Source organism: Bos indicus x Bos taurus, chromosome 9, assembly GCF_003369695.1.
Source record: "Bos indicus x Bos taurus breed Angus x Brahman F1 hybrid chromosome 9, Bos_hybrid_MaternalHap_v2.0, whole genome shotgun sequence".
NCBI lineage: Eukaryota > Metazoa > Chordata > Mammalia > Artiodactyla > Bovidae > Bos > Bos indicus x Bos taurus.
This window is the reverse complement of record NC_040084.1, coordinates 87,219,663-87,236,879: the sequence shown is the minus strand read 5'-3', so window position 1 is coordinate 87,236,879 and position 17,217 is coordinate 87,219,663. Positions and strand designations below refer to the sequence as shown.

At 43.9% G+C, this 17,217-nt stretch overlaps 2 protein-coding genes and 1 long non-coding RNA gene across 3 annotated transcripts in view; 2 read left to right on the top strand and 1 right to left on the bottom strand.

Moving 5' to 3' along the window:
- The window catches only part of LOC113898549 (UL16-binding protein 3-like), a 128,718-nt gene that overhangs the window by 81,488 nt on the left and 30,013 nt on the right, over positions 1–17,217 (bottom strand). The window lies entirely within an intron of this gene.
- On the top strand, positions 9,953–12,541 carry LOC113898564. The gene is made up of 3 exons (XR_003512679.1): positions 9,953–10,454; positions 11,432–11,612; positions 12,393–12,541. It is a non-coding gene; the product is annotated as an uncharacterized LOC113898564 (long non-coding RNA).
- Positions 12,544–14,593, top strand: LOC113898561 (retinoic acid early transcript 1E-like). The gene is made up of 4 exons (XM_027551827.1): positions 12,544–12,655; positions 12,895–13,176; positions 14,017–14,156; positions 14,559–14,593. The coding sequence occupies exons 1-3, from the start codon at positions 12,613–12,615 to the stop codon at positions 14,124–14,126; spliced, it is 435 nt and encodes a 144-aa protein (XP_027407628.1). The 5' UTR covers positions 12,544–12,612; the 3' UTR covers positions 14,127–14,156; positions 14,559–14,593.

Sequence of the window (17,217 nt, the reverse complement as noted above, 5' to 3'; positions counted from 1 at the left end):
ACAGCCTTGGCCCCTGGGAAGGGCGTCTTACCATCAGAGAAGGACCAGCATTGGAATCCCAGGAGGAAGGGCATTTAATTCTTCATTTTTAGCATGGACATTCTTTACTTCTGGTCAGGGTGTCCTTTTCCCTAGTAATTAAAGCAGACGTACAAAGTTTGTTTGATAGGCCACAACCAGGCTATCTTAACTAACATAAAATTCAAGTGAACTCATGTATAAGCCAGAATGGCTTCCCTATATCCCAATATGTGAAAATCTCTTTCATCACTACTCTGGAATCTTGCCTCTTAGACCCCAAGGTAGATCCCTCCTCGCACTGCGCCTCTCTCTGGATCTTCTGGAAAGCAGACCCTTGGTTTATAACTCCTCCCTCTAGTCTTCCTCTTCACTCTGCCTCTTGCTGTGTCCTACCTTCTTCCCCAGGAGGCCTCTGGCCACCCTGTGCCCTGTGTTCACTTACCATGTTTTCCAGGATGTTCCACCTCTTCACTATCCACTGAACGTCCTGTGTGTCCAGACAGACTGTGAGCCTTTGGAGGATACGTGTGTTAGTAGCTCAGGCATGTCTGATTCTTTGCAACCCCACTGACTGTAGCCCACCAGGGATTTTCCAGGTAAGAATACTGGCATGGGTTGCCATTTCCTTCTCCAGGGGATCTTCCCAACACAGGGATCCAACTCGTGCCTCCTACATTGCAGGCAGATTCCTTATTGCTGAGCCACCTGGGAAGCCCTGGTGGAGGACAGACTCTGTCTTGTACTGTCATAATTTGTCCCATACCCTGCCTCACGCTCTGCGTATAGTAGCTGCTCCCCCAACGTCTGACCATGGGAATGCACCTGGCAACAGAGAACATGCTCTCAGTGATGTGCAGAATTTGCCAATTTTTCTGAACCTCAGAGAGTCAGAGGAGTTAGGGCTGAGGATTTGGGGGCTGAGACCGCTGGGACCCAGAATGGAGGCCCCTCCCACTGGTGGCCCAGCCCTTCAGAGGTTTCCTTGTGGTCCCAGGGTCACTGGGGACATAAAGCATCCTTTTGTCCCCACCCAGCGCTCACCTGAGTGTTCCTCTCTCAGCTGCTCACTCTCTGGACTACCTTTTCACTCTCTGTACTCGTTCCAAACCTGGACAGCCCTGCTTAACTTACGTGTTCCCCCTTCTCTTACTTTTCTCCTGATATTCAATAAATAAGATGCATTCAGTTCATAAATCCAGACGGTAGTCCAGGTTTGAGAAGAAGATTTCAAGATGGGGTTAACCTACAGGGATTTCATTGAAGAAAACCCCTGTGAGAGAGAAGGAGGAAGTCTGAGGAGGCTGGAGAACCATTCAGATGGACGCAGTTCTGACCCAAAGTGAAGGAGAGAGGGGCGGGAGGCAGGGTGGTGGCATCCCACACTGCCGTGTCAGCTGGGGAAAGTTCCATAAGGCTCTCGAGGAATCCATGTCCCCCAGGAAGGGGTCTGCCTCAGCCCCCAAGACTATCAGGCTTACTTCTTGGCTGGGAGCAGACATGGGGAGAATGACCTTGACACAAACACAGTGATGGACTTCAGAGCTCAGCTTGGGGCTTGCAGTCAAGGAAGCACACTGTAGTTCAAGACCTAAGGTACCCCTTCTGAAGCCCAACAAGCAAAAGCCAGACAAAGCACTCAGCTTGAGAAAGAATGAGTTTTTTGTAAATACTGGGATGTTTCCCTGCTGGCTCAGTGGTAAAAATCTGCCTGTCAATGCAGCAGACTGGGGTTCGTTGCCTGATCCAGGAAGGTTCCAGTGCTGCAGAGCAACTAAGCCTTTGTGCCATGACTATTGCTCTAGAGCCCGGGAACCACAACTCCTGAGACCATGTGGTTCAGCTACTGATGCCCTTGCACCCTAGAGCGGTGCGCCACAGCAAGAGAAGCCACTGCAAGGAGAAGTCTGCGCACCACAACTGGAGAAGAGCCCCGGTTCTCCATGACTAGAGGAAAGCTCTCCGTAACTAGAGAAAAGCCTTCACGGCAACGAAGACCCAGCACAGCCACAACTAAATAGATAGATACATAAAATTATTTTCTAAAATATTCGTATTGTAGGGGAGGAAAAATAATTTCCCCTCTACCCCTCTGAGTTCTAGGCTCTAATAAAAGACAGATTAACACGAGAAAAAGAAACAAAAGTTTCAGTTCAGTTCAGTGGCTTGTGTCTGACTCTTTGCAACCCCATGGACTGCAGCACACCAGGCTTCCCTGTCTATCACCAACTCCCAGAGTTTATTCAAACTCATGTCCATCGAGTCAGCGATGCCACCCAACCACCTCATCCTCTGTTGTCCCCTTCTCCTGCCTTCAATCTTTCCCAGCATCAGGGTCTTTTCCAATGAGTCAGTTCTTTGCATCAGGTGGCTAAGTTTATTAACATGTATACCTCATGTATATATGGGAGATACCCAGGGAAAAATGAGTATCTCCTTAGAATTCAGACTTAAATACTACCTTTAATTGTACAGCACAGGAATACAGTCAATATTTTATAACTATAAGCAGAGAATAACTTTTAACATTGTGAATCACTGTGCTGTATACCTGAAACTTATATAATAGATATCTCAATACAATACAAAAAATTTTAATAAATGATAAAAAGCAGTTTATATACACACACAAAATATCACATTAATAAGGAAATGAGAGAGGAAAGGGATGTAGGCTTAGAGGAAATAAAAGATGTTTAAGAAAGTGAGAAATGGAATATCTTCTGCCATATCAGCAAACGAGGATGCTATAGTCACCAGTGATTGCAGCCTTCCTACGAGAGCTGGTGAGCCCTAAGGGCACTCAGGAAGGAGAACACCTATGATCTCGCGGCCATCAGGCTGCAGCCATTATTTAAGGGGCTAGAGAAATTCACATTGCGATATCTGACCAACAGTTATTTGGGGCAAGAGTTAGGCCAAGGGGCCTGACCATCTTGGCTCAACCCCACTCTGGGGATCCCAGAACTTTTTATATAAAACTAGATAAAATGGACAGGGAACGAAAGGAAAAAAAAAAAAAAAAACTTCCAATGCGCTTCCCCTGTGGCTCAGTGGTAAAGAATCCGCCCATAATGCAGGTGACAAGGTTTGAACGCTGGGTCAGGATGATCCTCTGGAGAAGGAAATGGCAACCCACCCCAGTATTCTTGCCTGGGAAATCCATGGACAGAGGAGCCTGGTGGGCTACAGTCCATGGAGTCACAAAAAGTCGGATGCGACTGAGCTACTGAACAACAACAATGACGAGAGAAACTGAAGTTAAAAGGTATACAAGTTAATGGAATTTAGATAAAAGTATATAAAATTGGTATATTTAAATGGATTTATAGAAAATGTTTAAATCTCTTGTTTAATTATACAATGGGATAGACATGTTTCACTGGAGAATAGTTCTACTGCGTGGTATTATAAGAGATATAGATTGCCACCCAGGAGATAATAACTAAACATACTAACCAATAATGTTACCTGAGCCATACAAGTAAGAAAAAAGAAAAAAAAAAAAAACCTGGGAACTAAAATACAAGGACTAATAAAAATAGTGATTTTGCTTTGGGTTTAATTTGTAAACTCCAAAGTATCTCTGCTAAATACTTTATATATAAACCTTTGAAGGCATGGTAAATTAAACTCTAAAGTTCTAAAACAGACAATTAGTAAAAGAAATTTCAGTTTTGTTAAAGATCTAATCTCACTGGCATGAAATGGTACCTCATTGTGGTTTTGATTTGCATTTCTCTGATAATGAGTGATGTTGAGCATCAGCAGATGAATGGATAAGAAAGCTGTGGTACATACACACAATGGAGTATTACTCAGCCATTAAAAAGAATACATTTGAATCAGTTCTAATGAGGTGGATGAAACTGGAGCTGATTATACAGAGTGAAGTAAGCCAGAAAGAAAAACACCAATACAGTATACTAACACATATATATGGAATTTAGAAAGATGGTAACCCTGTATGATTTGGGAGAATGGCATTGAAACATGTATAATATCATATAAGAAATGAATCGCCAGTCCAGGTTCAATGCAGGATACAGGAAGCTTGGGGCTGGTACACTGGGATGACCCAGAGGGATGGTATGGGGAGGGAGGTGGAAGTGGGGTTCAGGATTGGGAACATGTGTACACCCATGGCGGATTCATGTTGATGTATGGCAAAACCAATACAATATTGTAAAGTTTAAAAAAAAAATAAAAAAATAAAGATCGTATCACTGATTTTAATATCTTTAGGTGACAGAACTGTTCTTTAGAAAACTATAAAAGCAACTGGCTTTCTCTTAGAAATCTCTTACAAACCAAAATGTAAATACAAGCCACAAGGACTGAGACTGAGCCTAATCAGCTCCATCAGACAAGACCTGAAACCAAGGGGAAAAAGTGGCAGCTTTAAAATTAAAAGCGCTGGGAATGTTCTGTTAACCAAACCTTACAGATAGCAAAGCCTTAGTCATCTGAGCAAACAATGTTAATGTATTTCAGCTGTTCTTTGTAGACTAATAACTTTATATTTTAATACCCAATTCATGGTTAATCTTTTAAGTGAAGCTATGAGATCTATGGTTTTGCCTGTATATTTCTGTGTACACATTATACATGAGACATCTCTACTTCTAAAAAGTTTTATCAACATTAAATTTATAAATAACTATTTAATTTTAATAAAAAGCACTTTCATTTAAAGACAGTGGCTAAAGTAACTTTCAGGTTCATGTGAACTGGCAAATATTCAATATTAAGTTGATATCTGATATTAATGTTTGTTTGTTTGTCTAACTGATATAGATATGTCAAGAGTCATCAAAATTATGTAACTCCTTATTGTACCTAGATTTAATACATAAGACCTTACTAGATCTGTTAGAAGAAAAATAACTTGATATTATGAAATCTGAAAGTAAATGTAAATGAGATAAAAACATTGGGATAAACTCTTTAAAATAATTATATTTTAGAAATGTCTACCTAAAATAATCTTTCTAGATATTTGATAACTGAGTTTGAGCAAGCTCCAGGAGTTGGTGATGGACAGGAAAGCCTGGCATGCTGCAGTCCAGGGGGTCGCAAAGAGTCGGACATGACTGAGCAACTGAAATGACTGACTGACTGAAAGTTCTAGAACTGTGTTAATTTAAGTGATAAAAGTTTATTAAATAAAATATACTGAAACATCAATTACTAAATAAAAAAACTAAAACTAAAGGTATTTAGAAATATCAAAAAATGTTGTCATCACATTGAGATCTTCTCTATAAGAGAACAAAAGTTTTAAAATCTTATCACTGGTGTTTATGATAACCAGTCTATAAAATGCTAGTGTAAAAGACAGTTCATTGCTTAATTCTTAGCTTTTACTAAAAACTAAGGTTTTAAGTGTTGAGGATTCTAATTTAAACATGTCAGTAAAGCTATAAGGAATAATACAGTAACATTTCAGTATATAGTAGGAAGTAAAATAAATGTTTTCAGTTAAAAAATGTATGAGAAATGAGATTACATTTTATGGAGGAAAAAAATTAGCTGGTTGATCATATTTAGATGGAAAAATGAGAGACAGGATGAATATAGAAAGTGACGAGAGATTATGCAAAGGAAGCCTGAGGAAGAAAAAATTTTTATACATAATTAGGATGAACAATGCTTAAGTGCTAAGTGAAGTCGCTCAGTCGTGTCCTGCTCTTTGCGACCCCATGGACTGTAGCCTACCAGGCTTTTCCGTCTATGGGATTTTCCAGGCAAGAATATTGGAGTGGGTTGCCATTTCCTTCTCCAGGAGATCTTCCCAACCCAGGGATTGAACCCAGGTCTCCCGCACTGTAGGCAGATGCCTTACCGTCTGAGCCTTGAAGCTAACTAAATGGATTTTGTTAAGTAAGCTAATGCAAGACTGAAATTTGATTTCTCTTTCTGTTAAAAGTGCTCCTCTTTGAAAAAAAAATTGCATGAGTTTCTGTGTCCTTAGGTGAGCCATATTTATTTTAACTGTTTTTGTGATTTTGGTGAAGTGAATAAGTACTGTTTCAGTGATCTATGATCCTGTTGTGTTTTAAAACTTTTTTAAAAATATTTCTAACAAACTTCCCAAATAGTAAAATCTAACTAAATCTCCTTTAGCCTCCAGCTGACTCAGGGATGCTTCAAAAAAACATCTCTGAGACATCTCAGAGAGAAATACTAAATTAAGTTTATTTTTAATTCAAAATTAAAACATTCAAAAACATTGTCAAGTTATTGAAGGTAAACTTTAGGTTGTAATGTATAGATACATGTCATTAATATAGATATTCCAAAATTTATCCCTAACATCTGATATGTCCTGATATAATGTTATCAGTCATAATTCTAGTTATTATCCTAAAAGGTTATACGTTACAGAAATATCCAAGTTTCCTGCTAATTACATTGTATTCAAAGTTTTAACTATACTATTTTAAATTTGCCCTTCATAGAGTATTATAATTTTATATTGCTTGTATAAAATAAAGATTTTCAAAAAGACTCATAAAAAGAACCCATTTAAACAAATGTAAGTTTCTGATAGCCTTTAGGTAATGCCACTAAATTGGATAATAAATGACACATTCTAATAGAAAACCTGACTAATTCCTGCAGATCAATAGGAATTAAGTACATGAGACTAAATAAATATAATTTATAACTTTGATTTTAGAAAACATACTAACTTGAATCTGTCTTCCAGTAAACGTTTTTCTCTGATACTGTCACAAGTTGATATATCAAGCCTTTGTAAACAAAGATGAAACATTTAACTTTTTCTCTCTACCTGATACTGGCAAAATTTGGATTCTCCAGCTGGTTCTCCTATGGATTTGATGGTTTATTACAACTAGTGATACTAATCTTTAATTTATTTTTCATTTCCAAATTGTTTATGCCTGTGTCTCTACTACACTATGACTCTGTCAATGTTTCTATTAATAGCTACATTACTTACATTCTATTTTATAAGATTGTTGTCTCAGAGTGTATAACCAGGCTTCCAACAAACGTAACTGTGACTTAAAACAATTAATCAAATATTTAGTTCTGTATGTGATCAATAATTATAAGAGTGTGACTCTAGGTATGGGAAAAGAAAAGAAGGGAACTATCTCCTGGATCACAATAGGTTAAAAGACAGCGGACCCAGAAAATCTTTCATTGTCTATCATTGGGTCTAATCCAGAAACTAACACCTAGAGCGATATATCAACGAAAACCTTCACCTGACCTGGGATGAGCCTCCCAGCACCGTGGGACCAAAATTGGTCATGAAATGTCTCCCAAATATCGGTCGAATTTCTGACCAAGGGAAAGGACTGGAAAATGGAATATTTCCTGTTATGTCAGTAAACAAGGATGTCACAGTCATCAGTGATTCCAGCCCTCCAGAGAACTCAGGAGGGAAAAGAACACCTGTGCGATATGGCAGGAATCAGGCTGCAGCCACTTGCTACTGGGAGCCCTGAGGAACTCGGAAGGTGAAAACACAGACATTGGCCTCAGAGAGCTGAGATGCATATGAAAGGAATGAATTCAGTGAGCCCAAACTCTTGCATCTTCCCATATATAGGAAAGCACTAAATTCCCTAACTTGAGATATCTGGTTTTCTTTAATTCACAAAAATACTTTTGATGTGCAGACTACCTGCCCTCCTGAGTCCTGCATCACCTGAGTCCTCCCCCTGCCTTCTTGGAAGACTTCTATCAAGGCTACTTGAGATGCTACCTCCGGGATTCATGTCTTAAAAATTTCCACCAAATAAAACACAGCTCTCAACTTTTAGGTTGTGACTATTTTTTAAGTCGACAATGGTCAATTGATTTTCAAGTCAAGGGCAAAGAAGAGTGTTTTCAGCAAAAGGTGCTGGGGCAACTGGAGAGTCACATGCAAAAGAATGAGGTGGACCCACCCCCTTACACCATATACAAAATTAACTCAGATTGGATCATAGACATACATTGAAGAGCTAAAACTATCAAAGTCTTAGAAGAAAAGATGAGTGAATCTTTGCCTTTGCATTTGACAAAACTCTTCTTAAATACAACACTAGCCACAAATGACAACAGAAAAAAAAAAGACTTTTTCAAAATTTTTTTTAAAAATTGCTTTTTAAAAGATACCATGAAGAAAGTGAAAAAATGAGAGAAGATATTTGCAAGTCATCTGTCTGGTAGGGCTTCCAGGTGGCTCATTGGTAAAGAATCCGCCTGCCAGCACAGGAGACACAAGTTCAATCCCGGATCAGGAAGATTCCCTGGAGGAGGACACAGCAACTCACTCCAGTCTTCTTGCCTGGCAAACCCCATGGACAGGGGAGCCTGACGGTCTACAGTCCATAGGGTCGCAAAGAGTCAAACACAACCGAGCGACTGAACACAAGAATGAGCACACATATATCTGGTAAGTGACTGACATCTAGAATAGATAAAGAACTCACACTTCATAATGGGTGTGTTCTCTGGACAAGCTCCCAGGGAGGACCCATGGCAGATGATCTAAAAAGTGCTTATGAACCACAACGGATGAAATGACACTCAGTCACATCTTACATCATTCTAGTCTCAAAATAACTTTACCATGAAAAACTAACTTTTTTGTTTTTGTTATAAACAAGTGGACTAGAACATTTGACTTAAGTCATAAACAAGTAGTACAACCTCATTTAAGTCAAAAGCAAGTGGATTTGAAATCAGATCAAACCAATACACAACAGACATTCCGTGTGGGAGGCAGTGTGAAGTGAGGGGTGCTGGGGAAGACCGTGTCCCTCAGACCCTGGAGGTTCAAGGTGAACGTGGAACCACTGTGGGGGAGGAGCAGAGAGGGACTGTTCCTAGAGGTGGGGTGGTGCCCTGCGCCCTCTATCTTGTCCCAGACTTGATCACAGATCGCCTAGAAGGGCGGTGGGAGTAACGGAACAGTCGGAAGAATAAACAGCCTGCTGCCATGTATTTTATTTAGCTCATCTATTTATTTCAGTTCAGTTCAGTCACTCAGTCGTGTCCGACTCTTTGCGACCCCATGAACCGCAGCATGCCAGGCCTCCCTGTCCATCACCAATTCCCGGAGTCCACACAAACCATGTCCATTGAGTTGGTGATGCCATCCAACCATCTCATCTTCTGTCGTCCCCTTCTCCTCCCGCCCTCAATCTTTCCCAGCATCAGGGTCTTTTCAAATGAGTCAGCTCTTCACATCAGGTGGCCAAAGGATTGGAGTTTCAGCTTCAACATTAGTGCTACCAATGAACACCCAGGACTGAACTCCTTTCGGATGGACTGGTTGGATCTCCTTGCAGTCCAAGGGACTCTCAAGACTCTTCTCCAACATCACAGTTCAAAAGCATCAATTCTTCAGCACTCAGCTTTCTTAATAGTCCAACTGTCACATCCATACATGACCACTGGCAAAACCATACCCTTGACTAGACTGACCTCTGTTGACAAAGTAATGTCTCTGCTTTTTAATATGCTGTCTAGGTTGGTCATAACTTTCCTTCCAAGGAGTAAGCGTCTTTGAATTTCACATCTGCAATCACCATCTGCAGTGATTTTGGAGCCCAGAAAAATAAAGTCAGTCACTGTTTCCACTGTTTCCTCATCTAGTTGCCATGAAGTGATGGGACCAGATGCCATGATCTTCGTTTTCTGAATGTTGAGCTTTAAGCCAACTTTTTCACTCTCCTCTTTCACTTTCATCAAGAGGCTCTTTAGTTCTTCTTCACTTTCTTGCCATAAGGGTGGTGTCATCTGCATATCTGAGATTATTGATACTTCTCCCGGCAATCCTGATTCCAGCTTGTGCTTCCTTCCAGCCTAGCGTTTCTCATGATGTACTCTGCATATAAGTTAAATAAGCAGGGTGACAATATACATACAGCCTTGATGTACTCCTTCTCGTATTTGGAACCCGTCTGTTGTTCCATGTCCAGTTCTAACTGAGCTGCCCTTGTAAAGAATGCCATCCATGAAGGACTGACTTGGGGCAGCTGGACAGGTGGCCAGGGGAAAATCGCTTTAGGAAACACAAGATGGGATGGTAGAGAAGAGAGGGGCGGAGCCTAAGTGCCCGGAAACTCGCCTGGGGGAAGGACGGAGAAGTCGCCCGCCCGGCCTCTTCCCGGCTCCTGGGTCCCCGAAGGCACCGCGGCGGCGCCCAGACTGACAACCAGAAAGAGCCCGGTCATCACCCCGCAACCCTGGGCACTTCCTAACAAAGACTCACTCACCGACCGGGCGGGCCTCCAGGGGCGCCGTTTCCCGAGCGCAGCACCTCAGCCCGGAGCCCGTCTTCCGCACCCGCCCGGGATCCCCGCTCCAGCGACGCCTCTCCGAACGCCGCCGGCCGAGCTTCCCCCGAGCCGGGGCCACGAGGCGTCTGGCAGAGATTCGAAAGAGCGATTCAAACTCAAAACCCCGAGGTGAGTTTCAGAATTTCTCTTGTGGTTGTTCTCTCGGGGTTTCAACCTGCCAGAAAGTAATCTTTGCCGGACCGGGCGCGACGAACGCGCCCCGCAGATCGCAGGAGCCGGGTGCGAAGAAGGAGTGGGCGGTGAGTGCGATCCCAGGACGGGCCCCCGCAAATGTTCTGTCTTCTCTCGCCACCCCGAAGCCACCAGCCCGGAGACCGCGGAGTTGAGCCACCTGCGCGGCTGACGTCGTGCTGGAGACGGGTAGCGCAGGGGAGGGGGCTGGGAAAGGCGGGAGGAGGCCGCTGCTGCTTGACTCGGGAAAATTCGTCAGTTTTGCGGTGAGCTTGCTCCTCCGGGGCCCTAGGAGGACTTTGCCACTTGCGGGTGAGCAAAGGATAATAAATTATCGGCTGTTCTGGAGCTCGGCTCCAACAGGACTATTGGACTCTGTTGTACACCCTCCTCCGATATGACAGACCTGGTGGGGTCGGCCGCTGCTAGTTTGGTTAACAGAAGGAAATGACAACCCACTCCAGTATTCTTGGCTGGAGAATCTCATGCACAGAGTAGGCTGGCGGGCTACAGTCCATGGGGTCGCAAAGAGTCGGACACGACTGAGTGACTAACATGTAGTGAATCGTTATCATTACAGAGAAGGTTTGAGAGGTTAGGATGGAAAGTGGATGTAGAAGAAAAGAAGGGATAACTGAGCAGGAGATGGCAGCGGCGGTGGGGTGGGGGTGAGGGAGGAAGTGAATTGAAAGAAAGATTAGAGCAGGAAGTGGTTCAAGGAATGAGCGGAAGAGCCAACAAAACGTGGGCTTTTCTTGTTCACACCAGAAGAGGGCTGTTTTGGAGAGAGGATAGTTATTCAAAGTGGATTTGGCTTTGTAATGTCATGAGTATTTTTTTTTAATGAGTAATTACATTTGAAACTTAAGAAATACTTCCTGGGTATAAGTGTTATTTTTCTTGTTTTTCAACAGGGCTTCCTCAGTCTAGGACTGAAGACTTTGGGCGGTGCCAGGAGACAGAGGTATAGACACACCCCAGGCTACCTTTTGCCGGTCACTCTCCTAAAACTGCAGGGAGGAATGTCACTGGCTCACACCGCAGGCCATCTTTTGCTGATACTGCTGCTGATAGAAACCGGGAAGACTCTGGGCAGTGAGTGTCCTGGATCTGGGACTCTGGTGGGGGAGGGGGGAACATAAGAAAATGGGGAGGGAAGGGGCTCCACCCAGGTGGGCGCCCGTCCACCTGCTCTTAGGATGGTGAGGGTGTGGTTTAGCTGGACTGGCTGCCCAGGAGGTGACACCCTGCCTTCCAGGACCCCACCCAAGGCATGGTGCCTGGGCCTGTGCTCCTATAGCAGCTTTCCCCCTCCTGGCAAGTCCTACCTCCTACTCCAGTAAAACTTTCCTGATGACGAGGGACCCATCATGAATGTGGCATGTGTCCTATGGCATCCTTCTCCCCATTCTATTGAAAGTCTTGTCTGTTCAGATAGATTTAAGTCTCTAGAAACCAGACACTGTCTTCTGTTTTTGCTGCCTCACAAGCTGGCATGTGCATACTTAGTCACTTAGGTGTGTCCAACTCTTTGCCACGCTACGGACTCTATAGGCTCCTCTGTCCATTCTCCAGGCAAGAACACTGGAGTGGATTGCCATTTCCTTCTCCAGGGATCCAACCTGGGTCTCCTGCATTGCAGGGAGATTCTTTACTGCCTGAGCCACCATACATTAGATAAATCTTCCTGCTAATAGCATATGGACGGAAAAGATCCACGGTGGCATCAAAGTGTTTAACTAAAGCTCAGACAGTTAAAGGTGAGGCAGGACTGAAGATGAAGCAGAGGAGGGGGTCTGGGATAGAGACCCCTCCCTCTGCAACCAGGCCCTGGAGGAGGAAACTCCCAGCCATACCTGTGGTTTTCTCTCACAGATGCCCACTCTCTGTGCCTTGACCTCACTGTCAAATTTCAGTCCAGACCTGGCCAGCCCTGGTGTCAAGTCCAGGGCTCCGTGGACACAAAGCCTTTCCTCCGGTATGATAGTGCCAGCAACAAGGTCAAACCTTTGGGTTTCCTGGAAAGGAGGTAAACGACACGAAAGCGTGGACTGAAATAAGCCAAACGCTGGTAGAAGCAGGAAAAGAGCTCAGGATGGTCCTGCCTGTCATCAAACTGGACAAAAATGAGACAAGGGGTAAGTATGGAAGGGGGTAGGAGCTGGAGACAGCAAGAGAAAGAGTGCATGCAGGGAGGGCATTCCTGTGAAAGGACTGAACAGGATCCAGCCTTAGAGACCTGGTGGACCTGATGGGTAAAATGGGGCGGGTCATGGTCAGAAGATCACGAGCCCCTAGATGTGCAGACACACTTGAGTGACTGGGGAGGATGGACTGTGGCGAGTCCAGGATGATTCATTGTGTGTGGGGGGCACAGGTCCTCCCACCCTGCAGGTAAAGCTGTGTTGTCAACGTGAAGCCGAGCAATGCTCTGGTGCATCCTTGCACTTCAGCCTCGATGGACAGACAGCCCTCCTCCTTGACACCATGAGCATAACCTGGACAGTCATCGATCCTGGAGCCACAGGCATCAAGGAGGAGTGGGAGAACAACCAGGAACTGGCAGAGTATTTCAGGACCATTTCAACAGGAGACTGCAGTTATTGGCTTAGGGAATTCCTGAAACACTGGGAGAAGATGCTGGTCCCAGAGCCCACAGGTAACTGAGTGGGGTGTGGGGGAGGTGGCAGCTCTCTTCAAAGGTCTAGTGCCTTCATGTGTGGATATGAGCACGTATGTTAGTGTAATTGAAAATGTGATGATGGATGGAGTGACTGATCTCTTGGTGGACTTCCTGTCTGGAGAGTCAGTGATGGGCATAGCACAGAACTGGCCAGCATCCTCCTTTCCCAACCCACCTCCCTCAGCACAGGAGCCCCCTTCCTCATTAACCAAGACCCCAGGCACTGCTCGATGGTCCCCAAATCTATATACGCATTATGTTTCCAGGCCTTCTCTCCCTCTTGTCATACTGATCCTTTAACCAGCTCAAATGTCACTTAATGAAGCCCTTATCCCTTCCCAGACAGAATTAGGTGCCCCCAATTGTGTTCTCCTCAAAAAGGACTCCTCATAGTAAACATATCCACCTGAAAGATAATCAGATGGACATTTGCTGTCTCAGTGACTCAGACCGTAAAGAATCTGCCTGCAAGGCAGGAGACCTGGGTTCAATCCCTGGGTTGGGAAGATCCCCTGGAGTAGGAAATGGCAACCCACTCCAGTATTCTTGCCTGGAGAATCCCAGGGACAGAGGAGCTTGGTTGGCTATAGTCCCTGAGCTCACAAAAGAGTCGGACATGACTGAGCGACTAACACAACTCAGGAGAAATATTAGCTCCACGAAGACAGAGCACAAGCCCATTAATCTTTCCATACCCGGACCTGAAGAGTGGCTTCACATGAGTCAGTAACTATATGGGGAACATGTGCTAAGGACAGCAGGTACTGAGGAAGGTGTATTCTTAGATTTGACAAGGCTTTTGCTTTTTCGTTTTAGAACCGCTAAATATGGCCCCACATATCAGCCAGTCTGCATCCATCCGATTGGTCTCTTGCATTATCCTATTGATCATCACCCAGTTAGTTCTAATTGCTTCATCGTCATGAATATTATGAAGAAATCAGGGACCGCAGCAGGTGAGAAGCCAGCCGGCCTCTGGCTCCTAGGCAGGTTTGTTCTGGTCAGGACTTGGGAGAGGTGAGCCATGGGTTTCACCAAGCCCCTGTCCACTGGACCCATCTTTACCAAGATGATGTTCCTGTCTTTGTCTTGGGCCCCCACACTTCCCTATAGGGTTGGGAACCACTCTGTTGTTGGGGCAGAACAGGCTGGTGTGGGCAGCAGGACAGTGCAGTGGGAGTGGGGATGAAGACAAGTGTCTTCTCCTTTGGGGGCCCCGGGTACAAGATGTAGATGTGGTGGGGTGGGGTGTTGTCCTGAGATCTTACTCAGGCTTTCCCAGCCCTTTGATGAAAAAAACCTTTTGTTTTCTGATGGTAGCATTATCTAGCTCAACATTTTTCCCCAATGTCCAACAGCTATTCCATCATCTGGATGTTTCTCCCTGGACTATTGAGAAGGTACAATGTTAAACCAACTCTGGGTGGCAAAAACCGACCCTTGATGACACTCTGGCTATTGATCTAATATACTACCTTCTACTCAGAGTGAGGTTTAACAAGAAGCTAAAGAAGCCTATGCTTGAGAATTCCTTCACTTTCCAGGACTGTTGATAGGCCCTTAAGATGTATTGACTTGGTCATTTTCAGGATTTGCAAAAGTCAAACATTTGCTCACAATCAGTTAAAACTTCCAATGCTATTCTTTCCATTCAGACTTGCCCTTCATGTGGGGTGAAATTGGGGTGGGGGGCGGGGGGTTGGCATTTTTTTAATTCTGTTAAGAAGATAATGCATTAGGGATATACTGTGTGATTTAATGAGACATAAATTTAGGTGTTCACACTCACTTTCATGTATAGTTAAGTTACCGCATGCTTTTATGGGCTGAATGTTCTTCTTAATTCATGTGATAAAATCCTCACCTCCAGGAAGACTTGTTGAAACCACTCGGTCGGTGGTGTGTGGTTATAGTCTGTGTTGTGGTACAATAGGAGGTGTATGTTTGGTCAGAGTCCTGGTTCCTGGATCAGAGTTCCTAAACCCACATTTTGGTGTCATATTTGGTTGTTCTGAGTATAGAAAAAATAGCTTTTCTTTAGAGACCTAGCAGACTAATACATATGCAGAAACCGCAATCAAGTGCTAACTGCCTAGATGTCATGACACAGACAGTATGAGGCTACCAGTTGAATTATCACATAGATTAATATATGTATTAACATACTAATATGTTAATGCATAAAAATGTATCCAGGACAGAAGAAAGGATAAAGTATGATATAGCCAGAAATGGAACACTAATAACGCAATAAATAAAGAATAAATTACTGCAGTAAAACCATAGATGCCTCATAAAAAGGAGTTGAGGGGCAAGTGCTGGACACAAAAGAATATATACGCTGTGTTACTCCTATTTGTTGTGTTACATTATTTGTGAAATTTAACTGAATTGTTTTTTAAGAATGTATTTATTTTTGGCTGTGCTGGGTCTTCATTGCTGTGTGCGGGCATTCCTCTACTTGCTGCTTCTCTTGTTACGGTGGCGAAGAGCAGCTCACTGTGATGACTCTTCTCGTAGCAGAGTGCAGACTCTAGGCTGTGGCTTCAGTAGCTGAGGCACACAGGCTCAGTAGCTGCAGTGCCCAGGCTCCAGGGCACAGCCTCAGTATTTTGGGCTTAGTTGTTTCACAACATGTGGGATCTTCCTGACAGGGACTGAACTCGTGTCTCTGCATTGGCGGGCAGATTCATTACCTATGAGCCACCAGGGAAGCCCCTAATCGGATTATTAAAAAGACATTCTAAGCTTGATTCTAAATCTATCTCAATATTTTATGGATGAAGATTAGATGTTCCATGACTTACAACCAGGAAATTATGCATACTGGAAAAGGATATTATTTAAGGACTATTCCACAACCTAGATGGACCCTTATCAGGTTGCTCTAAACTAGCTCATGGCACAACAAAACTGGAAGAGAATGAACTCTTGGATTAATATTTCCCACTTAGAAAGGGCAACTGCACTGAACTGGCTAACAGAGAACACTTGCTGACCTCAGAAACACCTAAAAACAATGCTCAAACAAAGAAGATGTTTGAGCTCATACATTCATACCAGGACTGAGAAGAAGACAACATTGGAAAAAAATTTTAAACCCCTTCAGTTTTCACTCATGTCTAGACAAACTTGAAGTTTTCTCCTGTCAGGAATATATTCAGTGATGCAGAGAATTCAATTATACATTGTACCTTTTTTGCCCAGTGAGAATCACATGAATGTTATTGAAACTCCTTTTTTTAGGGGCTCAAATGTGTTGGAAGTCCTACCATTAGGTGAAGGAGACCTCACCTGGAAATAGGGTGTGTGCAGATGTAATCCAACCAAGGTGAGGTCAGGGTGGATTAGGTTGGGCTCTAATCCAAAGACTGGTGCCTTTACCAGGAGGCACGCCTTGAAAGAAATGTGGACACGCAAGAAGAGACGGATATAGGAAAACAAGACACAGAAGCGTCATGGAAGGACAGAAATAGACACTGGGGCTACGCAATGCCAAGGGTTTCTGGCAAGCACAGTGCTGTGCATAGTACCTCAGTCGTGTCCGACTCTTTGCGCCGCCATGGACTGCAGCCCACCAGGTTCCTCTGTCCGTGCGATTCTGCAAGCAAGAATACTGGAGTGGGTTGCCATTTCCTTCTCCATGCAGTCACCAGTAGTCAGGAAGAGAAAAGATGGAGCCTTCCTTAGAGCCTTCAGAGAGGACCCTACTGACAGCTTGATTTCAGACTTCTAACCCTCACAATCTTGAAAGAATAAATTTTGGTTGTTTCAAGCCATAGAGTTTGTGGTAATTTTTATAAAGACTTCACTGTCCCAACCAAGCTTGCGGGGGCTTAGGCTGCATTCCCAGCACAAAGGGAACTGGTGAGAAAGAAGGAAGGCAAGAGAGCAGTTTTAGAAAAGAGCCAAGAAACAGACCCGGGACGTCTAGAAACGTGACACCTAGTAGACGAGGAAAGAAATACAGCGAAGGGTACACTGCTCCATACGTGACAGTGAGAGAACTGGCTGATC